The sequence below is a fragment of the Engystomops pustulosus genome, chromosome 10 (assembly GCF_040894005.1).
Source record: "Engystomops pustulosus chromosome 10, aEngPut4.maternal, whole genome shotgun sequence".
NCBI lineage: Eukaryota > Metazoa > Chordata > Amphibia > Anura > Leptodactylidae > Engystomops > Engystomops pustulosus.
The window spans coordinates 77165537-77188582 of NC_092420.1; the positions used below are offsets into that span (position 1 = coordinate 77165537).

At 42.9% G+C, this 23046-nt stretch overlaps 1 protein-coding gene across 7 annotated transcripts in view; it reads left to right on the forward strand.

Annotated features, from left to right (window-relative positions):
* Positions 1 to 23046, forward strand: part of SEC16B (SEC16 homolog B, endoplasmic reticulum export factor) — a 168622-nt gene that overhangs the window by 37572 nt on the left and 108004 nt on the right. For all 7 annotated transcript variants that reach the window (XM_072127404.1, XM_072127410.1, XM_072127407.1 and 4 more), the window contains 5 exons: positions 7729 to 7864; positions 10103 to 10333; positions 15442 to 15539; positions 15946 to 16027; positions 19199 to 19316. In XM_072127404.1, the coding sequence (XP_071983505.1) occupies positions 7729 to 7864; positions 10103 to 10333; positions 15442 to 15539; positions 15946 to 16027; positions 19199 to 19316 (665 nt within the window). The remainder of the gene's footprint in view (positions 1 to 7728; positions 7865 to 10102; positions 10334 to 15441; positions 15540 to 15945; positions 16028 to 19198; positions 19317 to 23046) is intronic.

Consider the following 23046-nt stretch of genomic DNA (forward strand, 5'->3'; position numbering starts at 1 on the left):
TGTTCTGGGTGTGCAGATTCTTAAGAATGGAGCACAACTTGCCAGTCTTAATATATCAGGCGTAGGAAAGAAAAAACTGAACAAATTGGCGCCAAGCATATATAATACAGCGAGGTTTATTTTTCAAGTGGATGGTCTTAATACTTCAGGCCCACTGTGTACTACAGACAAGTGATGTGTCCTGCAGATTACTCTCACTTTGACTAATAGAGGAGCCTAAATTAGAAATTGACCCTGCTTCTCAGAGGGCTTGCTTAGGTGCAGAAAAAAATAGTAGATGCATCTTGTGCCCACCAAGCCGATTATTAAAACTCATACACAAGGCATAGGTCTAAGTAAATCAGTCCCTTTCTGCTTGATATGTCATGTTGTTCTTTATGCAAATTCTTTGTATGAAGAACCATATTGTGCGTAGGAATATGACCTAAGATTTTGAAGCAGATTAAAAGGACATCTACCATCAGTTTCGCTGGTGGTGGTTTAGTCCTACTAACCAGTTCCTGAGTAATTGCTCTTTTCAGGGCTTCTCTTATTATAACTCTTTCTCCCACAATTTTCGGCAATATAGAGTTTTCAAAATTATGCTAATCAGTCTGGGGTGACTATGTCACCAAGGTGCCTAGGAGCGCCTTGTCTTATAAATTATTTACTCCCCTGTTACTCTACAAGTCCTGCATGGTCCCTGATGTCCCCTACTCTATGCACTCTGGAAGGGCGGGACCAGGCCGTACTGGAAGCATAATGGGAGAGTGAATATTTTGTAAGACGAGTTGTTCCAGTTGCCGAAATCACAGCGTATTGAGTTAACTGATGATAGATATCTAGCTTTCCATCAATAATAAGGTCACCCTTGTAGCATAGAGGACATGACATGCCATGACCTTCCAGCTGGTCTGTGGGCAATCTACATAGCTTTACATGATTTAGTGGACCGTAGTTTGCAGCCCATGTATCATCTGTGGGTTTGTGCTGCAGCCCCACTGATGACAATAATAGACTGCCCAGGCCACAAACTCAGGCAGGAATAAGAACTGCTCCATAATTTTTGGTCCAGGCTCCTGCATGAGTTTGTGGAATCTACGCCCATGTGCTTGAGTCCATAGAAAACTTTGGGGCCATGTGCTAGCCAATGAAACTTCATGGCCATAAGGGCTTATATAGAGTGGTGGGTTGTCAGCCTGAGCTTGGTCACCTTCCATATGGTCCTACAGCGGCCTTGTACCCACGTAGTTCCCAAAACAGACACAGATACAGACATTGATACCTTTTTGGAGACATACAGCAGCCTGTATAGACATGTAGATGAACAAGGAACACTACACCACCCGGGGGCAATTACCCCAACAGTTTTTTGGGATCCAAAGTGCAATTTTTTGCATCTAGTTCTCAGTTGGTGCATTGGCACAAAAAAGTAGGACTCCTTTAAGAAGTGAAATCATTCTTTTAACCTCTTTATTAAATATAGATAAGGGAAAATAGAAGTTTTGCTTGAATATGCATCAAGAAGAATTTTAATATTTTGTGTAAATGTCACAAATAACCCCGCGCTCAAGAATTCTGCCGACGTTCCCTTTGCTCTGCTCCCAGCAGGCTCGTTTTCCCAGAGACATACATGTAAATGAAACCCTCCTTAGATACATAGCCCGTGACAGTGTGGACTATGAGATTACAGACACCTTTGGGAAATCCTCGATTGTCTCACCGTGTATGGAAGCAGATACGAAATAATGATTTGTTAATATTAAAATTTAGATCTTGTCTCGGAGAATATTCTTTGTATTCACGTCCTGTTAACTGTGTCAAAATGATATAAAGTAACTTCACACCGTAAATACTGATGGTGCTCCGGCCTTTAGTTATTCTTGTCTGGTATAATGTTGTTGTGTGGTGCTGTATGATGATGTTGAAAAGTATGTGCCCCCCTCCTGATGTCATATTTATCACAATTTCTGATCATCAAGCCAACATGACTGCAATTTAATTGTAGATCCAGAGAATTAATTAAGTAATTTTCCTTAAGTTCAATTAAGTAATGAGCGTCTATAACAGAAGAGAGCTTCTCCGTGTGTTCTGTTCATTTTGTACATTATATTATCATTATCATCATCTACTTGTAACAACTCCCTGCACGTCTCCGATATTCTGACCATAAAACATTTCTGACAATGGAATTCTGGCACGGAACCAGATCGGTTTTTAACACTTATCCAGTAAATAATGAAAACATAAAATAAAATTTGAGACTAGACCGTAACAAATGGGCAGATATGCAAAACGCGACTGTAAATGTTCGCTAATTGCATTTATCTCAATAGAAACAAAACACTGACAGCACAAATAGAGTACAAAGAACAAAAAAGCCATATTAATTGAGATGTAACACTGGCACGAAAAAAATGCTATAAACAAGTGTTGTGAATGCATTTTTAAATGTTTTATTAAATATTATATAACTTTAATGCAGATTCTGGGGAATGCACTGATGACACAGGCAGAGACCCCTAAACCCCCTGTCTCTAAGTGATTGCTTTACCAACCCTAGATGGTAAAGGTCAACTAGTCTTTCCCTTTCTCTGCCAAAGTGCAAACATGGAGACAAAGACAGAACAAAACAGAGGAATAGTCACAGCTGGGTCACAATAAAGAGGGCCAATGCAGTACAAAATCACAAGGCAAAAGGATAGTCTGAATACAGAAAGAAAGTAAGAATACCAAAGTACTGGAGGAGATGAGAGCTATGGAGGGATTGGCAGATTCACAGATGGATAGATTCACCAAGATTTGGTCCCCGTGGATTGACTTTCGCAGCTTGACAGCATTTGCCTCTTGAATAGCGGGAGGTGGGGTAACCCTTTGATTCTTAACAGGACATTTACCGCTCGGTACAAACCAAGCAACAGATAACTAGGATTTAGTTGGTGAATTATCATATCCTTTTTCCCTTATCTTCTTCCCTTATGTGCTCCCTCCCAATACCCTCCCCCCCATTCCCCTTCACTCCCATATGTGCTTCCCTTGTGTTTCTATGTTTTCTGTGTTTAGTTATTGCTTTTATTATTGTTAGAATGGTTGTTAGCACTTGTTAACTTGAGACATGGTCTGATATAACATTTTCTCTATGCACCTCATAAGCAGAGACAGCATCTACACCGATTTTAATTCTGCTTTGTTCACGACAAGACTATCCATGCATAATATTGTCGGGCCATTGGACATACGACTCATGTCTTTCTTGTTATATGATAAATACATCGATACAGACTGTATTTGACACATTGGTAATGTCTTAAACTTTGTCATATGTTAATTTCAATAAAGTTTATTGAACAGAAGAATACCAAAGTACATAGAAAACAGGATATAAGGCGCTTACTACAAAACTAAATCTAAGGCTATATTCACACTGCCGTTGCCCACCGTACCGTAGCGGGCAACGGCAGTGTACGGGGAGAGGAGGAGGAGGTGAGCGCAGCTCACCCCCGCCCCTCTCCATAGGAAGTAATGGCGCACGGCGCCGTATTACGGGTAAAGATAGGACAGGTCCTATCTTTTTCCCGGGTACGGAGCGGTACGGTGCCGCACGTGTGCTGCACCGTACCGCTCCTGTAGGGCGCCGTGCGCCCATTGCCGTCTATGGAGGACGTATATCGGCCGTATATATATACGTCGCCCGTATATACGTCCTCCATACGGTCGTGTGAATGTAGGCTAACCAGACTAAACAGAGTTGTGACCAGGAGGTATAGCTCCAGTCCAGAAATTGATTGTAAAGTGATCGAAGAGCAATATTGTCAGGTGGCAAGTGTACTGTGGCCCCCAGTTTCTGCATTGCATTAGTACTGTCGTTTTTCAGCTGCTGCATTCAGCCGGAAGTGGCAGGAGGTCACAGGACCCGCTTTGGTCCATTCCTGGTCTCCTCGGGACCATAAGACGTCCCTTCCTCTGACATCACAAGTGACATTTCAATATCTGTAGAGGCCATGGATTAGCTAAAGCAGGTCCGGTGTCCCTCAAGAACCTCCTCCTGGCCACAGTGGTGAAGTCCTGAACTTCTCCAAGAGGACTCAATTCAGTTAAAAAGAGCAAGGTTTGGTTTTGCCGTCATCAACGGCAAAAGCAATATCAAAACTTTAGAAAACTATAATCACATTATTTAGAAAAGCCGTTCATTCACACATATTTGGACGTCTCCAGCCAAGAAAGATGTACATTGTGGTTAAAATTCTCTGCAGAAAATGTATAAAAAGACCAGAGAATAATATACAGGTACAACTGTGTAGAGATAATTGGCCCAACATCCTTAATCTTGCCAAAAAATTATTACTTTTTGAAATGTTTAAAGATGCGGTTCAGCATTTTTGGAGGAAAATTGACAGTAACCGCTTTATTTTCACAACTTAGAGCCTTGTAGGAAGAATCTGACACTTTCCTGTCGTAAGCAGTTTTTACAGTTTATTTATCATCTGCAAATATTGCCTGTGATTCCTTGAAGATTTCTATATACTGTATATTTATACTTTTTCAATATTGAGACCCAATGGAACTGCTGTTGGTCAAACTAAAGTACCGTATATAATCGAGTATAAGCCAAGTTTTTCAGCACAAAAAATGTTGGCTTGTACTCGAGTCAAGAAAAAAACCCAACAGTGTACTCACTTTCTCACCATACCCCTCCCCCCCCCCCCCCCGGCAGGTTCTCTTCTATGCAGAGATGTTCCGGCATTGGTTCTGTGTCTCTGCTCTGTCCGTCACAGGGATCGCAACGTCAGCTGCTTGCTGAAATTCTACTATGTGCGCGGCAACTGCACAGTCTATGATGTCAGCAGGCGGCTGACGTCACGATGCCTGCGACGGACCATGTGGTGACAAGAAGCCGATGCTGGAACATCGCTGTATAGAAGCGGACCTGCTGGGGGTGAGGGGGGTGTTGGAAGGTGATTACACTGTTTGTTTTTTTGTTACGTGCATTATATTGGGGGCAGGAGCTGCAGGCTATATACTAGGGGGCTGGAAGGCTATATACTACAGGGGGCTTGCAGACTATATACTACAGGGGCTGCTAGGCTATATACTTCAGCGGGCTGGCAGGCTATATATACTGGGGGCTGGCAGGCTATATACTACAGAGGGTTGGCAGGCTATATACTACAGAGGGTTGGCAGGCTATATACTACAGGAGGCAGGTTGGCTATGTACTACAGGGGGCTGGCAGGCTATATACTACAGAGGGCTGGCAGGCTATATACTACAGGGGGCTGGCAGGCTATATACTACAGAGGGCTGGCAGGCTATATACTATAGGAGGCTGGCAGGCTATATACTACAGGGGACTGGCAGTATATATGCTACAGGGGGCTGGCAGGCTATATACTACAGAGGGTTGGCAGGCTATATACTACAGGGGGCAGGTTGGCTATGTACTACAGGGGGCTGGCAGGCTATATACTACAGGGGGCTGGCAGGCTATATACTAAAGGGGACTGGCAGTATATATGCTACAGGGGGCTGGCAGGCTATATACTACAGGGGCTGGCAGGCTATATGCTAGAGGAACTGGCAGGCTATATACTACATGGGGATGGCAGGCTATATACTACAGGGGGCTGGCAGGCTATATACTGGGGAGGCTGTGATCAATGCATTTCCCACCCTTAGCTTATACTTGAGTCAATAGGTTTTTCCTGTTTTTTGTGTTAAAATAAGGGGTCTCGGCTTATACTCGGGTCAGCTTATACGCAAATATATACGAGTAAATTTCTTTATTGCTGTCCGAGGTCGGCATGGGTTAGTGACAGGATGTGACTCTCTTTCAGCCTACCCAATTCACTGCCAGCCCTACACACCCTATTCCATGCCATGTGAACAATCAAATGTTGCAAGTTCTACTTAAAAAGTGAAAAAAGAACAACTGTTTTTGCCATTTAGACTAACGTTTTCCCTTAGATTCTGAGTGGCTAAGGCTATGTTCACATCTGTGTTCTTTATTTCATTGTATTGCTTTGACATTGGAGTGAAGCCCTTAAGATCCCATTAACTGTGACAGGGTCCATTGGGCTCCTGTGATGAAAACATGACTTTTTTTTGCCTCTGTGATTTTTTTAGATTGCATTTCTTTTACAAATGTGAACCTACCCTTAAAGTCAGCACAAGTAAAATACATTTTTGTTTGGCACATACTTTTATCTGTATTTTGCTGTACAGAATAATAACTTTTGTTACTACTTATGTTAAAGCATCCAAACTTTATGTCATCTGGCCATGGTGATGTCATCTACGGTCCTTTAGATGAATCCAGTAAGATTTGCATCTATGTATCTGATCACATAATATCACAGCATTCCCCCATAAAGAATGGGGAGGAGTAGAAGTACAAGGACGCTGCTGTAATCATGTAATCCGATACACACATAGGGTAAACATTGTAAATCTTACTGGGTATAATACCTGGGTAAATGACATCACCCTGGTCACATGACATGCTGAGAACAGGCATGGAATATGGAGAGGATTAAATGGGAGGGGCTAGTTGAGCAGGACACGCCCCCTCTTGTGCCTGATAGGGTAACATAAAGGTGATTTATGGGGATGTAAGAGAAACAATTTTCAGGTAAAGGAAGGGTGTCAATTAGTTAATTGGACTCTATGGGAACCTGTCACTAGCTGTATTTGTGAAAATGTGGTGACAGGTTCCCTTTAACAACTTTGGGACCATTTACACTCACGTATGCACTTTCCCAGAGTGCGATACTTGTGGCACCACATAGGAGCCAGGTCAAAGTTGTCTATGGGGACATATAAATTTGTGGCTGGAAAAATGTCCCCGCAACGGCTGTGTGAATACAGCCTTAGGTTGGTTTTACATACACAGCACTATTTATGGAAAAACTCTGCTTTTGTTTTTGATTAACTTTTCTTGCCCAACCCATGAATGGGTTCAACAGTCAAATTAATTGTTTTATTATTATATTTGTGTGGTTTTTTTTTAAATTTGAATAAGGGTGAACACCATTTATATTTACTATTATTTATTATTATATATTATATTTACTATTTATATTTACTTTGTCAAAAACTAAGAGAATGGGGCACATTTTCTAAGGGCCAGCCGACACTTTTCTATCGGACTTTGCACGTTGTTTTTAGTTCAAACTGCTTGCACAGGTATTTAAGAAGTGTCTACGCCACATTTGTGTTGCATGCAACCCTTTTGTGGCGCAGCTGCACTGGGCATCAAGCGGCACAAATTAGGAGTTTTTTTGGTGCACAGTCGGACCGTGCACCAGATTTATCATGCAAAGCCCAACAGAATTCTGTTGCACCCCCCCCCCCCCATATTAAAGGACACCTACCACCAGGATGAAAGACTGCATGCAAATGAGCCTGAGAGGCTCCAGGCTCCATAGGCATTAATGAAGCCTGGAGCTCCTCAGGCTCTTTTGCATACAGTCCTTCCTGATGGTAGATGCCCAGATGATTTTTTGAGATTTTATTTACATACAGTGGCCCAAACAAATTAGACACACAAGGGGCTTATTCCACATTGGGGCCACACATTGTTGAAAACTATGAACTAGAAAACTCCAAATCAAGGTAGTAACCCAACATTTGACCTCCATAACTCTGTGAACTTACCCTTTAAGAAATTTTTAAGAAGTCAATTAAAGAACATGAATGTAGATTTACTCCGTGGACTGATATCTCTCTTCTCTCTGTCTTGGCATCTTATAGGGAGGATTTACATAAAGTAGATGTAATGAACTACTGCCAGCAGAACATGAGCCAGTGCCTACGCTTGCAGGATGCAAGGAGCCGCGACAAGGCATTGCTATGGCAGGTGCTGCTGCAGATGTGTCGGCAGAATGGGGTATGTGGAAATCTGCCTTGCATTAGCAATGAACGAGTATCACTGTGCTGCATCCATGGAGTGCTGTTTCTACATACATTTATAGCACAGTCGGTCATATATTATGTAAATATGGTTTTCCCTTAATTAACATTATGCAGATTGCTTTTCTGCATGTGCGTCTCAGCCGAGAGTCCTGCTTTATAGTAATTAATTGCTTTGTTTGCCTCATAGTGTTGAGGAGAGCGGGAGAATAGAAGCCGCCATTGCACTCTGTTTAGTTAATGTTTAAAGGATCTAGCGGCTCGTGGATTTTCTGCACCTGCCTCCGAGCGTTTTATTTTAAAACTTTATTAACTTTAACAATTCATGCGAGCGAATGCATAGAAATTGTAGATTAGCACAGGAAGGCAGTTTACAAGAGGAAATATCAAGGGAAATTTGATTCCAGAAATCGGAATATTTGCAGAACAGTCCTTTTAACGGGAATTGACTATGGACATTATAGACTGGAACATTATGGGGCAGATTTACTTACCCGGTCCTGTCGCGATCCCGACTTGCGTTGTCCAACGAGGATTCGGGTCTGCCGCAATTCACTAAGGTCGTGCGTCCAATTTCCTGCATGTGTCGCTTCCGCGCGAGGTCCGTCGGAGTTCACCTTCTTCTTCCCGGTGCTTGTAGGTGTCTTGCGACACAATTCTAATTCTAAAGCGCGTTGTCCAAATCTGTCGGCTTGTCCGATGGCCACGCCCCCCGATTTCTGTCTCGTGCAAGTCGGGACCAATGCGCCAAAATCCGATCTCGTGCGCCAAAATCCCAGGGCAATTCAGGGCCAATCGGAAAAATTGTGAAAACCCGACGGAAATGCGTCTGACGGATCCTTAGTAAATGAGCCCCCATATGTGCAATTAATATTAACCTAAATTTTTACAGCCACCCTATTTTTTGTCTAAATTCAACTTTTGCTGTGCTGATATTTTCTCTGTATGTACATAAAACATATGGAAAATCTATAATTTATCCTTCTATCTAAATATACTTACAATTAAAAATGGCTACTTATCTCTCCCCGCTTTCCTGAAACTCCAGAACTACCGTAAGAAATGTTGCAAGGTCTACAGAGACATTGGGGATTATTTATCATTTGTTATCTGGGGCTTTTTTGGTGTAAAAAAAATAAAAAATGTGGCATTGAGGTTTCCGTGCCTTTTAAAAAAACATAAGTATCACTGGGCCATTTCCACCACTTTGTTAGTCTGGCTTAAGCATAGAACTACTGCTAGTGCAACGCAATGCAAAGCCAGATTCATGTCCCCTAAAAGTCTTTTAGCTACGCCAGTCCCCTAAGTGTTGGGACTTTTTATGCATTTTGAGACTTTTTTGGGACTTTTTGAAAAAAATATTCCCAGACAGAATTCCCAAAAATAGACATAGAACTGTCCCAAGGAGCCACCTTATGATAAATAACCCCAATGAGCCCAGAAAAGAGTCTAGTTTGGGGGCTACAATTAGTCATTATGTGAATAAAACTTTTTGTAAGAAGTTTTAGTTGATCCGGGGAGTTATTCTGATGCCATATTAGGGGTTGGGAAGGAATTTTTCCCTGTTTTGGCCATTTGGCATCAGCCTTACAGGATTTTCTCCTTCTTCTGGATCAACACTTTAATTTAAGAGGTTAGACTAAATGGACTGTTGTCTTTTTCTAACCTTATTTACTTTGATACTACAAATTGTTTTCAGCTGTGAGCTGCGGTTCCTAGTTGAGGAGCATCAGAATTTGGCACTGGGGGTGGAAGATCATCTGTGTTTCTGTCTATAGGCTGAAAGTTGTGCAGCTGGTGTTGACACTTACTTCTGAATATATTATAGTAGTAAGATTATTACCTCCATCCAGTGATGGCTGAAGGCAGCCAAATTAATATAATTTATCCATATCTATATTGGCTTCTATAATTGCTATGCTGAGGAGGAAACATTAAAAATGTACTTTGGCAACATTCTTGGGCAATGTATGGTCACAGTAGACATCATACAGTTGACCGATATGACTGATCCAAGATAGCAACTATAGAAGCTTCCCAATAGTCCCCAGACAGAAGACATCAGTAGGACCGGTGTGATTTCATATCTGAATTTTTGGTTACATCAAGAGATAATGAAAACATCAACAATGTAACTCTCCCAACAGAAGTATCATTCCTTTTTGGTAGTTATTGAAGCTATGGCAATTTTTTCCCCTGATTATTCTTTCTTTAGTGTATTACTGGGACTGATCTGGCTGATCTATTACTCCAAGACTGCAGGCGGGAGAGATACCGTAAAGAGCAAGAGTACAGTGAGCTGATATCTTTAGATGATGATGCGGCTCTTGTCCCTGATGGTGCACAGGTGGATCTTCTAACTGGAGAGGTTCCATCTTCTTCCGAAACGTCTACAAGGATCGCCGTGGAGAAATTTACTAAATTGCTCTACTTTGGTCGGAAGAAGGTAAGTTGTCTATGTTGCATTGTAGATATTGGCTCACATTTATAAATGCCTTTGCGCAAGTTTTCTGTCGGACTTTGCACTAGAAAGAGTGTGCAAACTGCTTGCACATGTATTTTAGAAGTGTCCACGACACATTTATATAACGACTGTACTGTTCCTGACGCGCCGCAAAATTCTGCACATAACGGGAGTTTCGGTTCACAGTCAGACCTTGCGCCACATTTATTACCACAACTTGACAGAATTGGGGCACATTTACTTACCTGTCCTGCGCGATCCGCGAAAATGCATTGTCCAACTGGAATGCACATCTGCCGCGATTCACAAAGATTGGGGCACATTTACTCACCCGGTCCTGTCACAATCCCGTTGTACATTGTCCGACGAGGATTCAGGTCCGGCGCGATTCACTAACATCGTCCAATTTCCTGCAGGTGTCGCTTCTGCGCCGAGGTCCGTCAGAGTTAATCTTCTTCTTCCCGGTGCATGTAAGTGCTTGATCTTGCGACACATTTCGTTCTTTAAATTCTGCGGTTGTCCGACTGCCACACCAAAAACCTGGGGCAATTCGGCGCAAAACGGAAATATTTGGGAAAACCCGATGGAATCGCGATCCGTGTACCCTTAGTATATGTACCCCATTGTGCGCTCTATATCCTGCATCTGTCGCTTCCCCGCTCAGGTCCGCTGGAGTTCACCTTCTTCTTCCTGGTGCATGTAAGTGATTGGTGTTGCGACACAAATTGAATGTTAAATCCCGCGCTCAGTCCGAATCAGTTGGATCGTCCGTCCCCCCCAATTTCTTTTGCATGAAAGCCGGCGGAATCCCCAGTTAAATACCTGTCACAGCGGCGCAAATCCTGCAAAAGTGCGTCCGCAGACCCTTAGTAAATAAGCCCCCCCGTGCTCTCCACAGGCATACTGCACTTAGTTTGCACTACTTTTGATAAATGTTGGCCATTATGTTTTTGTAATACGACTTGGAAGTTACTTGGTCTTTCTGCAGACATCATCCAGCTTTTTAACTCTTACTATTCTTGTTCTTATGTGAGAATGGAGCTTACTTTCCCAGCTGATTTTCATGTAACTTACTTGGACTTTCGTTTACCTTTGTGAAAAGCAGTATAAAGATATTCACTTACTTTGATATTCTGTGCTTTTCAGGCATCCTGCTTCTTCTTTCTACTATGGCCTTTGAAATCTTTCTGCTCCTGAGAAGACTCTGATAATCTTTACATCTTCCATCCAATGTTCTATTGGAGACACATTCATATAAATCGATGACATTTTTTATTATTTACGCTTACGTAGTTTCCAGGGTTAGTTAACTTCATTTTGGTTGTTTTCACTTTTTTTTAAAGCGGTTATCCATGGGATAGGTGATGAGTTTCCAATTAGTGGGGAGTCAGTCTTAAAGGGGTTTTCCCACAAAGCTCGTCAATTTCCGTCAGCTCCATAGAGATTAATGGAACAGAACGGGCTTGTGCGGCCATCTGCTCCATTAGTCTGACAGAGCAACGAGGTCCGACGGACCCCTTGTTTTCGGGATTTGTGGTGGTCTCAGCACTGAGACCCCCACTGATCAGCAAGTTAGGCCCTATCCCGTGGATAGGACCTATCTTTTCTTCATGGGAAAACCCCTTTAATAATGGTTACCCATAGTTCTTGTTAATAAAAACAATGACACATCATGCATGCCCCAAATACATCTATCTTTTTGGGGCCACAAGTATAATACATCAGGAACACTTACTCAAAGATGCAAGAAATGTGACTGTGGTTATCCTTCTATTGGTGTTATCCGTGGCTTCTTTCTAGCCAAAAATGAATTTTTAACTATATCAATTGTTATGCTAATTAGTCAGAAGGGCCCTCCCTGCTGCAGTTTCACAGGGAGTTACGCTGTGCTTCCCCCCTTCCTCTGCTGCACTGAGATTACATCAGGCAGAGTGAGGAAGAAGTGCTGAGGGGAGAGGGAGACAGAGTAACAGCCTGTGAAGCTACAGCAGAGAGGGATCTGATAATGCTGACCCAATGCCCTTCAGGCTCATTACCATACTTTTAATAGTTGATTGTAGAAGAATGGAGGCCACAGGTGACAAATATTATTGCAGTCATGGTGCCTGGATCTATGACTAAGTGCCCCAGGTTTATCATGATGGATTTTGATAGTAGATTTCCTTAGACTGGCAATCTTTGTGTTTCAAATGGATGTAGAGTTGTTTCTTTGGAACACATATTCAGTAATGTAATTTAATAAATAAGCGAAGAGCTTAGGTCCTTTAGTATATCAGAAAACATATCCCATAACCATGAACCAAACAATTTGGTTTGGTTACTGAAGTATTGGACTATTAATAAATAATAAATAAACTTTATTATCCCAAAGGGAATTTGAAGTGTCACATCAGTAATATACAGACAGTGAAAACCAAGACAATGAAAACATATACAAGAATAAGACATACCCATAGGATAAGACATACATATATATATAATCCATACAACTTACACAACTAAGAACATCTAAAATCCTAAGGACAGACATGACTTGTTCTGCATTTCCTGACATCATTGGACATTTCTAGAGCAACTGGTATAAATGTTTTCTTATATCTCTCAAACCTACACCGCATAGATATACAGCGGGGGCTATAGCCTGAATTACCCCAAACAGCAGGTGATCAATATTGTCTATAATTTTATCCACTTTCTTCAATATTCTATGTAGCAATAATACTTCCCAGTTCTCAAAAGACATACCCACAATTTAGGACACTTTCTTAATGATTTTATACAACCTTTGCTGGTCCCTAATAGACATACAATTACCCCATGCTGTTGAGGCAAATGTAAATGCACTCATCATTACTGTACGATGGAAACCTGCCATCATTATTCTGGACACATGGAATGACCGCAGTCTGTGTAGAAAGAATGAATTACTATGGGCTTCACTACATACCTGGTTAATATGTTGATGCCTATTAAGCCTTTCATCTATAACAATACCAAGGTATTTATAACTTCTAAGCCGCTCCACTTCTATACCTCCTGCACACAACAGTGGGCTTGCTTCACCCTGTTTACGTGGAACATTGATTTCTTTGGATTTATTGACATTAAGCACAAGCCGTTACTATTACACCATTCTGCTGTCACAGTCTGTCTATATTCAGAATCACCCCCCTCTTTAATGCATCCTACCAACACAGAATCATCTGATTACTTTTGGAAAAAGCAACCAGGATCACTCTTCATAAAATCTGAGGTGTATAGAATAAACAAAAAAGGGGCTAACACAATGGGGCAGATTTATCAAGGTGTCTAAAAGTAAGAATATTCTTAGTTGCCCATGGAAACCAATTACATCTCAGCTTTCATTTTACCAGTGCTCATGAATATTGTAAAGGGGAGATGTAATTGGTTGCCATGGACAACTAAGAACATTCTTACTTTTAGACAGCTTGATAAATCTGCTCCGGTGCTACACAACACCCCATCAGACTATGAATTCCCTAACCTAACCCTTTGTGGTTTGGAGTATAGGTAACCCATCAGCCAATTGGTAAATTTAAGACCCACAGCATGCCTTGTAATTTCGACTCCAACCGGTTTTAAAAAGGTGGCTGAAGATGAAAAAAGTCAGACAAACCTCTGATTTTGGGGTTTTGGACGAGGTACTTTATTTACTAGAATTATAATCGATGTTTTCCACAAAGTCGGAACTATCCTGTAAATTGACCTCCACTGTTATATTTACTATCATAAATGATGTCCTCTTATAATGCGCATAATATGACCCAGTTACAACGTCTGCATCATGGCCTAGTAGCTTCTATAATGTCACCTCTAAATGTCACCTGCTAAATATAGGCATTGTTTGCGGTTCTTGACTTTTCTTCTCACTAAAATACCAAACTACTTACAGTATGCTCATTTATGTCCTAGTCTTTGTAACACTTTATAATAATCCAGATATATACACGGTTATGGAGAGAGGCTATTAGAGTAGTACTTTATGAGCCTAGTATATTCAGAGTAGAGATGACCGTACTCGTAGTTTCAGCTTGGGATTGGTCACACAACACGGCCGTATTGCCGGATCAGTGGCCAAACATTCAATGCGGCAATTTTTTTTTTTTGTAATTGTATTTTTAGTGAATTTTTAATACCAATGGGTAACCAACTGATCATATGCATATACATGATTACCTACAGGAAAAGGAATGAGCATGGAAACAATGTACAGCATAACAACACCTCCAGATGCAGAGAGACCAGGAGTAGTTACAAGTGCCTGTCAGCGTTGATGGGGGGGATAGTTATCCCTGTTGGTATAAACAGTCCCCAGGTTGAGGGGATAAAAAAAAGAAAAAGAACGTCAACTGTTCAAGGCAAAAAGTAGGCACCAGCCATTTAAGGACAGACAAGACAGGAGGTTGTAAGACAGACCTGAATCAGGAAACTTCATTAGTGAGCCAAAAAGAGTCCAATGGGTCACAAATGAGTTGAAATGTGTTAACCTTACCCTGGAGAGTGGCCGTTAGATCTAACTTCCTTAATCTGAGCGTATAGTTCATACCTGGAAGGAGGAGAAACCTGCCGCCAGTGCCTAGCAATGAGGCATTTAGTGGCTGTGAGAAGCTTTAGCACTAGGGAGAGGGTGTGCTTTCTGAGGGAATGGGGGCAATCCGGCAAATTGACGCCCCTTTAATCATGGCCATGCATAGTAGCAAGGGGGGTCCATTTTCCTACGGATCCACTCATCTTTATTCAGGAGTAGAGTGCTGTCTTTTTTGTTCGCTTGTCCTCTTGAGACTAATGCTGGGGATTGAAAGTCTTCAGTATATACATGGGGTTACTTTGCTCATGAATACACTAGACTTATAAGCTTTACGTCCAGTGTACATTCTATTAGCTCTTCTAGTAGTCAACTAAGGATATGGACCTCCATGGCGGCATTATAAGCCGAAAATTACATTTTAAAAGTCTAAAAGAGTTTACTTATGTACATTACCCACTCAGCTCAATCTCGTTTCACTGCAGTTGCATCAGATTATCTCCCGGGACATTATGTATTTTCTTTCTCCTATTTTATTATCAAGGAGGCCCTTGATTGGGCGATGAAAAGTCAGCTTTGGGGACACGCTTTGTTCCTTTCTAGCAAGATGGATTTGCGGACCTACAGCTGCGTAATGACAAGGTAAATGCACTTTTATCTGATCTGTTATCATCTTATCTTGCTAACAGCCACAGTCAGGAAAGCGTTATTACGACTAGTAATTCAACGGCAGCAAAAGGGGATGGGATTAGGTTGTCCTGCGGAGAGGATAGTAGGAAATTCTCGTAATTAGACAAGAGGGGAAGCAGTCGCTAAGACTGGTGATTACTTGTAAAGAATCTAGTTGGAGGAGGTCACTCATTACTCGTAGAGAATGTAATTGATTGGGCATCGACTGTACTGGAAATTATTGAATAAACATAATATTCCGGGTGGGAAAAGATCAAACATTACTGCAGATAGAGCACGCTGCGAGGCTTAGCCGATCTCATCCCATTTCCTCCTCAGTAGGGCTACTAATTTAGCATTAATAATGGTTTTGTTGCAGGTTTACCAGCACTTTGGCTGTCAATGACCCATTACAAACCCTGTTTCAGCTAATGGCTGGTCGCATACCACAGGCTGCAACCGTAAGTTTGTACAGATATAATACTACTAATACTATCCACTTTCATCCCATTGTACTTCTTACATCTAATGACCTAGCAACAATTGGGCCATGATATGGGGAGATAATAATAGCTAACTTTGACTTATTTTGGAACACATAAATTCTCTGAGCAATAATCAAGATCCTTCCATTTTGCACTGGGCGCGAGGATGGTTGGATGTCTTGTCACTTGACAACAGTAACCAGTTATCATTGCACTCATCCATGGAAAGTAATCGGATTCTCTGACTTTACAAGTCCTGTTTGGATTGTAAATGCTTGGGTTTTTAAAGTAAACGTACTAAACTTAGAAAAACAAAATAATAAAATGTCCCAACATTTATTCTATTAATTTCCAAAATATGTTTGATTCTTTTTAGTCTCATATATTTATAAGAGGAATAAATCTCCTGTGTGTCGAGTTGCTCAGTATTTCCCTGCTTCTTATTCTCACTGTTCAGTATCTGGCCGGTGAGAGGAGGAGGACCGAGATATCATCAAGCCCCACCCCACTTCTCATCAGATGCCCCAGCAGATGCTCACATGGAAAAATCTACATCTCTTTCTGTATTAGTCAATCACTGTGTGTGGGCGGAGTATTCAGGACTCACTGTCAATCACTGTGTATGGGCGGGGTAATCAGGACTTTCACTGTCAATCACTGTGTGTGGGTGGAGTATTCAGGACTCACTGTCAATAACTGTGTATGGGCAGGGTAATCAGGACTTTCACTGTCAATCACTGTGTGTGGGTCGGGTAATCACAGAGCTCAGCTTCTCTGCCATTTATATAGCGCTCAGACAGGGCAGTACTTTATTGGTACCTATGTCATACTTAAAGGGAACCTGTCAAAACATTTTCACAAATACAGCTAGTGACAGGTTCCAAAAGAGCCCTAGTAATTAGCTGACACCCTTCTTTTAGCTAAAAATTGTAATATAACTTTGTCTTATATTACCTGGTATCATAGGAGGGGGTGTCCTGCTTGGCCGACCCCTCCCATCTACTTACCCCCATGCCTTATGCCTTCGTACTATTCAGCAGTTCATGTGATCAGAGTGATGTCGTCTATACCCTATACCCTTTACATTTGCGAAATCATGTATGTATCTGATCATGAAATCACAGCATTTCTCCATGGACCTCTACTTCTCTACATCCTCCATGCTGTGATTTCATGTGATACGATACATACATTGGGTACATTCTGTAAATGTATAGCGTATAGCATCTTAGATGACATTGCTCTGGTCACATGACATGAATGTAACACAAGGAACCGAGTAAAAAAATTGACAGCATTTCCCATCTGCACATAGAGCTTTATACGTCTGTAGTTGTATATTAGCAGACAGTCCCCAAGTACAAGATGGCAGAGCAGTGATTTGAAAAAACACTGAGCTGTCAGTAACAATAAGGGGAGTGGTTCACCGGCAGCCTGGGAGAGGAAAAGAGTCAAACCCTGAAGATAAGAGTCAAGAAGGGCAATTTTCATATCAGTACCCTGCATTCTTGGTTTGGTGTGGGGGGGGGGGGGGTGTAAAATTCTGGAATCATTTTTCTTGCTGGAGAGTAGACATCCTATGAAATATCCTAAGCCTATAAAAGTTGGAACGGAAATTTATAGTTTTATGCAATTGTTTTAAAGTAGAACCAAAAAGTTACTGTAAAAATGTAGAATGAACAGAACATCACTTAATACTGTGAGCCATTTTTCGGAGATGTTCATCTGTTTTTTCATTATGGCACCTGGGCACTTGTGTCTTGTAGGGTCCTTCACGACTCTCCAAAGTTATCGTACTTCTTGCATCTTTGCAGAATGAGCAGCGTCTGTTTTTTTTTTCCTGTCTTTTACAAAAGTGACCTTCATAGACAATCACATCGAAGGGCTTGGCAGGGAGATTTTGGAATCATAGTTTTCAATATATAACTTTGCAAATATTTTTTTTTTATAGGAAAAGAGTCTGTTTTCGCTTTTCAGAGCGATTATAGAAAATATTGGTCATAAATCCCTATGAAAAACTAAATCCTGTAGAGAAATAAGAGTTCTGGCCTTAAATAAGGCAAATTAAAGAACATGTGTGTGTGCCAGGCACCAAATTTTGAAAAACCCCAAGGTGATGAAAATGCTCCTTAATTACAGTTACTTGGCAGGTTACCGCGGATAACACAGTTGTTCCTTAAAGTACATTGGAGCACAGATGGTAAACACAGTAGAAGTGAAGCCAAAAGGTTTCCATGGTCATTTGAAAAACAGACATTGCTTAAGATTCCATAGAAAAATGAAAAGGTCACTTCTGTAACTTTCTACTTATGAAAAATGGCTAAAATTGAGCAATTACCGTCACTTTTAAGAGAAGAAGATGGGTCCAAATGTTATCCAAATCCACCGGGGGCTCTTTTTGCCGCAAACTATGTAAGCGATGGGGTAGTTCATTAATTAAGCATTAATTAAACGAAACTAGTGTTTAAAGGGACATCCCAGTCAATGTTCAAGTTTCCGATATCATCCAATATGATATTCCTCGTCACAATGTCTTATCTGTTCTTTTTTTTTGCTTAAAGGGGTTATCCAGTGGCAGGTTAGCCCCCATCCACATGATAGTGGCCATCTTGTTGATTGGTGGATGTTTCATCACTGTAGAGATGTATAGACCAACCAGCGCATGTTGGACTGGCTGCTCTAGTCATCTGGGGTACAGATCCATACGGTTCCAATCTCTGAGACCCCACCGATCAGGAAGTTAGACCCTATCCTGTGGATCGGGGCTGAATTGTCATTGGACAACCCCTTTAACTTTTTCTTCTTGAGTCTATGGAGATCAATCCATGCATATAATGGCTCTCCACAAAGGGGATACAATCTAAAGGTTCCTGTCACGCAGTTATATGAAGAAGGTGAAGGCTCAGCCTCCCTTACTGTATAACTTATACAGCCCAATTTCGAGAGTAAATAGTGCACCGATGCACCAGACTGGGAGACATAAACCACATGGAAGATGTGGACAAACATGTCCGATCCGTCTTATCAGATAGTACAGATTGGATGTGCTAGCTTTGTGTAATTATAGAAGGGTTTTTCTGAGTTAAAAAGATCATCTATGTTTGACTTCTTTTTTCTAATGTTTCTTTATAATCTCCCATAAAACAGTGCAGTGGAGATAAAAAGTGGGGAGACTGGAGACCCCATTTGGCTGTAATGCTGTCTAACCAAATGTCAGATCCAGAGTTGAACCAACGCGCTATTATCACCCTAGGGGACAATCTGGGTAAGTGCTGTCAATGCTTTTTAGATGTGTGTTACAGTATTGGAATGAGATACTACACTACAATGCATTTCTATTATGTTACTTGTAAGATTTAATTTCTAAGAGATTTCCTCTCGAGAGTCTCTGTCCTTAAATATGCAAATGTTTCAAACTCGTGGGTCGGAGACAGGTTGACATAGAACTTTGCTTACTATTACCCATATTGTTTTTAGCTAAAAGTGCATATCCTATCCCCAGAAATTCCCCAGCAAGCCACATGGGGTATTTGTTATTCCTGTATGACGGTGTCTCACTTAATCCATGTCTTTGGCAACTCCCTCATCCCCCCTCCCTTCAACAGAACAGAGTAGAGGATGACATCAGCTAAAGGGCTGGAGGAACGACGGTAGACATGGGCTATGAAGACTTGGGCTAAGTCACACACTGCCTCACATGAATAACACATACCCCTTGAGACTTGCTACTCTATCTGCCAGGTAGGCTTACAAAGTTCATTTTCTGCTGATAGGAGGTATGCATTTTTAGCTGAAAACAGTGTGGGCCTGGACTGATTCATCTGATGTGGAATTGACCCCGGTTAAGGAGATAAGCAGCTGGCGATTCTACGACTGCTGTACACTACCTGTAAATTGATTGCTTTACACTGGAAGGATTCTCTCCCTCCTACTATTTTGGAATTCAAAAACAGGATCTACCAGTCTATACGTTTAGAGGATTTTATCAAAAATGTAATGCTACCCAGAAATTTGAGTTTGACCATCAGGTTTTGCACCACTAACTTTGGTACAAGACGGAATATTTCACAACTTTTTTGGTTGAGCCTTTAGTGTCGCTGAATGTGCCAACCTGTGACTACTTCATTTTGCCCGGTTTCGGGGGCTGCCAACAAAAAGAAGTGTATTTCTAACTGAATTTGTTGGGTACTTTTGTTAATATTGTATCTTGTGAATGGGAGGTTTGTCTTCCCTTGTGTGTGCGGTTGTTTTGTTTGTTAACCGTTTATGTCATTGGTGTAAATATCCTGAACAGGATGAATTCAAGGATAATTTTGTACAAATGTACAGCATTTGAGATTTAGAGTTATCCACTCCGGGCATAGAGCATATTTATCCGGACCTCCATGAATTTTCAAAACCTAATGGTCCCTGGTATCAGGTGTGAACGGCAAGTCAATGTAACTTCAGGTTTTCAATGTGGAGGGGTTGAGTGTACACCATGTGGAGGGGGTGGGTGTACATGATATGAATGGGATGGTTGTACATCATGTGGATGGGGTGGGTGTACATCATGTGGATGGGGTGGGTGTACATCATGTGGAGGGGATGGGTGTACATCATGTGGAGGGGGTGGGTGTACATCATGTCGAGGGGATGGGTGTACATCATGTGGAGGGGATGAGTGTACATCATGTGGATTGGATGGGTGTACATGTGGAGGGGGTAGGTGTACATCATGTGGAGGGGGTGTGTGTACATCATGTGGAGGGGGTGGGTGTACATCATGTGGAGGGGATGGGTGTACATCATGTGGAGGGGATGAGTGTACATCATGTGGAGGGGGTGGGTGTACATCATGTGGAGGGGGTGGGTGTGCATCATGTGGAGGGGATGGGTGTACATCATGTGGATTGGATGGGTGTACCTCATGTGGAGGGGGTGGGTGTACATCATGTGGATGGGGATGGGTGTACATCATGTGGATTGGATGGGTGTACCTCATGTGGAGGGGGTGGGCGTACATCATGTGGATGGGGTGGGTGTACGTCATGTGGAGGGGATGGGTGTACATCATGTGGATCGGGTGGGTGTACATCATGTGGATTGGGTGGGTGTACATCATGTGGAAGGGGTGGGTGTACATCATGTGGAGGGGGTGGGTGTACATCATGTGGAGGGAGTGGGTGTACATCATGTGGAGGGAGTCGGTGTACATCATGTGGAGGCGATGGGTGTACATCATGTGGAGGGGGTGGGTGTACATCATGTGGAGGGGATGGGTGTACATCATGTGGATGGGGTGGGTGTACATCAAGTGGAGGCGATGGGTGTGCATCATGTGGAGGGGGTGGGTGTACATCATGTGGAGGGGGTGGGTGTACATCATGTGGAGGGGGTGGGTGTACATTATGTGGAGGGGATGGGTGTACATCATGTGGAGGGGGTGGGTGTACCTCATGTGGAGGGGGTGGGTGTACATCATGTGGATGGGGTGGGTGTACGTCATGTGGAGGGGATGGGTGTACATCATGTGGATCGGGTGGGTGTACATCAAGTGGAGGCGATGGGTGTACATCATGTGGATAGGGTGGTTGTACATCATGTGGAGGCGATGGGTGTACATCATGTGGAGGGGGTGGGTGTACATCATGTGGAGGGGATGGGTGTACATCATGTGGATGGGGTGGGTGTACATCAAGTGGAGGCGATGGGTGTGCATCATGTGGAGGGGGTGGGTGTACATCATGTGGAGGGGGTGGGTGTACATCATGTGGAGGGGGTGGGTGTACATTATGTGGAGGGGATGGGTGTACATCATGTGGAGGGGGTGGGTGTACCTCATGTGGAGGGGGTGGGTGTACATCATGTGGATGGGGTGGGTGTACATTATGTGGAGGGGATGGGTGTACATCATGTGGAGGGGGTGGGTGTACCTCATGTGGAGGGGGTGGGTGTACATCATGTGGATGGGGTGGGTGTACGTCATGTGGAGGGGATGGGTGTACATCATGTGGATCGGGTGGTTGTACATCAAGTGGAGGCGATGGGTGTGCATCATGTGGAGGGAGTGGGTGTACATCATGTGGAGGGAGTCGGTGTACCTCATGTGGAGGCGATGGGTGTACATCATGTGGAGGGGGTGGGTGTACATCATGTGGAGGGGATGGGTGTACATCATGTGGATGGGGTGGGTGTACATCAAGTGGAGGCGATGGGTGTGCATCATGTGGAGGGGGTGGGTGTACATCATGTGGAGGGGGTGGGTGTACATCATGTGGAGGGGGTGGGTGTACATTATGTGGAGGGGATGGGTGTACATCATGTGGAGGGGGTGGGTGTACCTCATGTGGAGGGGGTGGGTGTACATCATGTGGATGGGGTGGGTGTACGTCATGTGGAGGGGATGGGTGTACATCATGTGGATCGGGTGGGTGTACATCAAGTGGAGGCGATGGGTGTACATCATGTGGATAGGGTGGTTGTACATCATGTGGAGGTGGCGATGGGTGTACATCATGTGGAGGGGGTGGGTGTACATCATGTGGAGGGGATGGGTGTACATCATGTGGATGGGGTGGGTGTACATCAAGTGGAGGCGATGGGTGTGCATCATGTGGAGGGGGTGGGTGTACATCATGTGGAGGGGGTGGGTGTACATCATGTGGAGGGGGTGGGTGTACATTATGTGGAGGGGATGGGTGTACATCATGTGGAGGGGGTGGGTGTACCTCATGTGGAGGGGGTGGGTGTACATCATGTGGATGGGGTGGGTGTACGTCATGTGGAGGGGATGGGTGTACATCCTGTGGATCGGGTGGGTGTACATCAAGTGGAGGCGATGGGTGTACATCATGTGGATAGGGTGGTTGTACATCAAGTGGAGGCGATGGGTGTACCTCATGTGGATTGGATGGGTGTACCTCATGTAGAGGGGGTGGGTGTACATCATGTGGATGGGGTGGGTGTACGTCATGTGGAGGGAATGGGTGTACATCATGTGGATTGGATGGGTG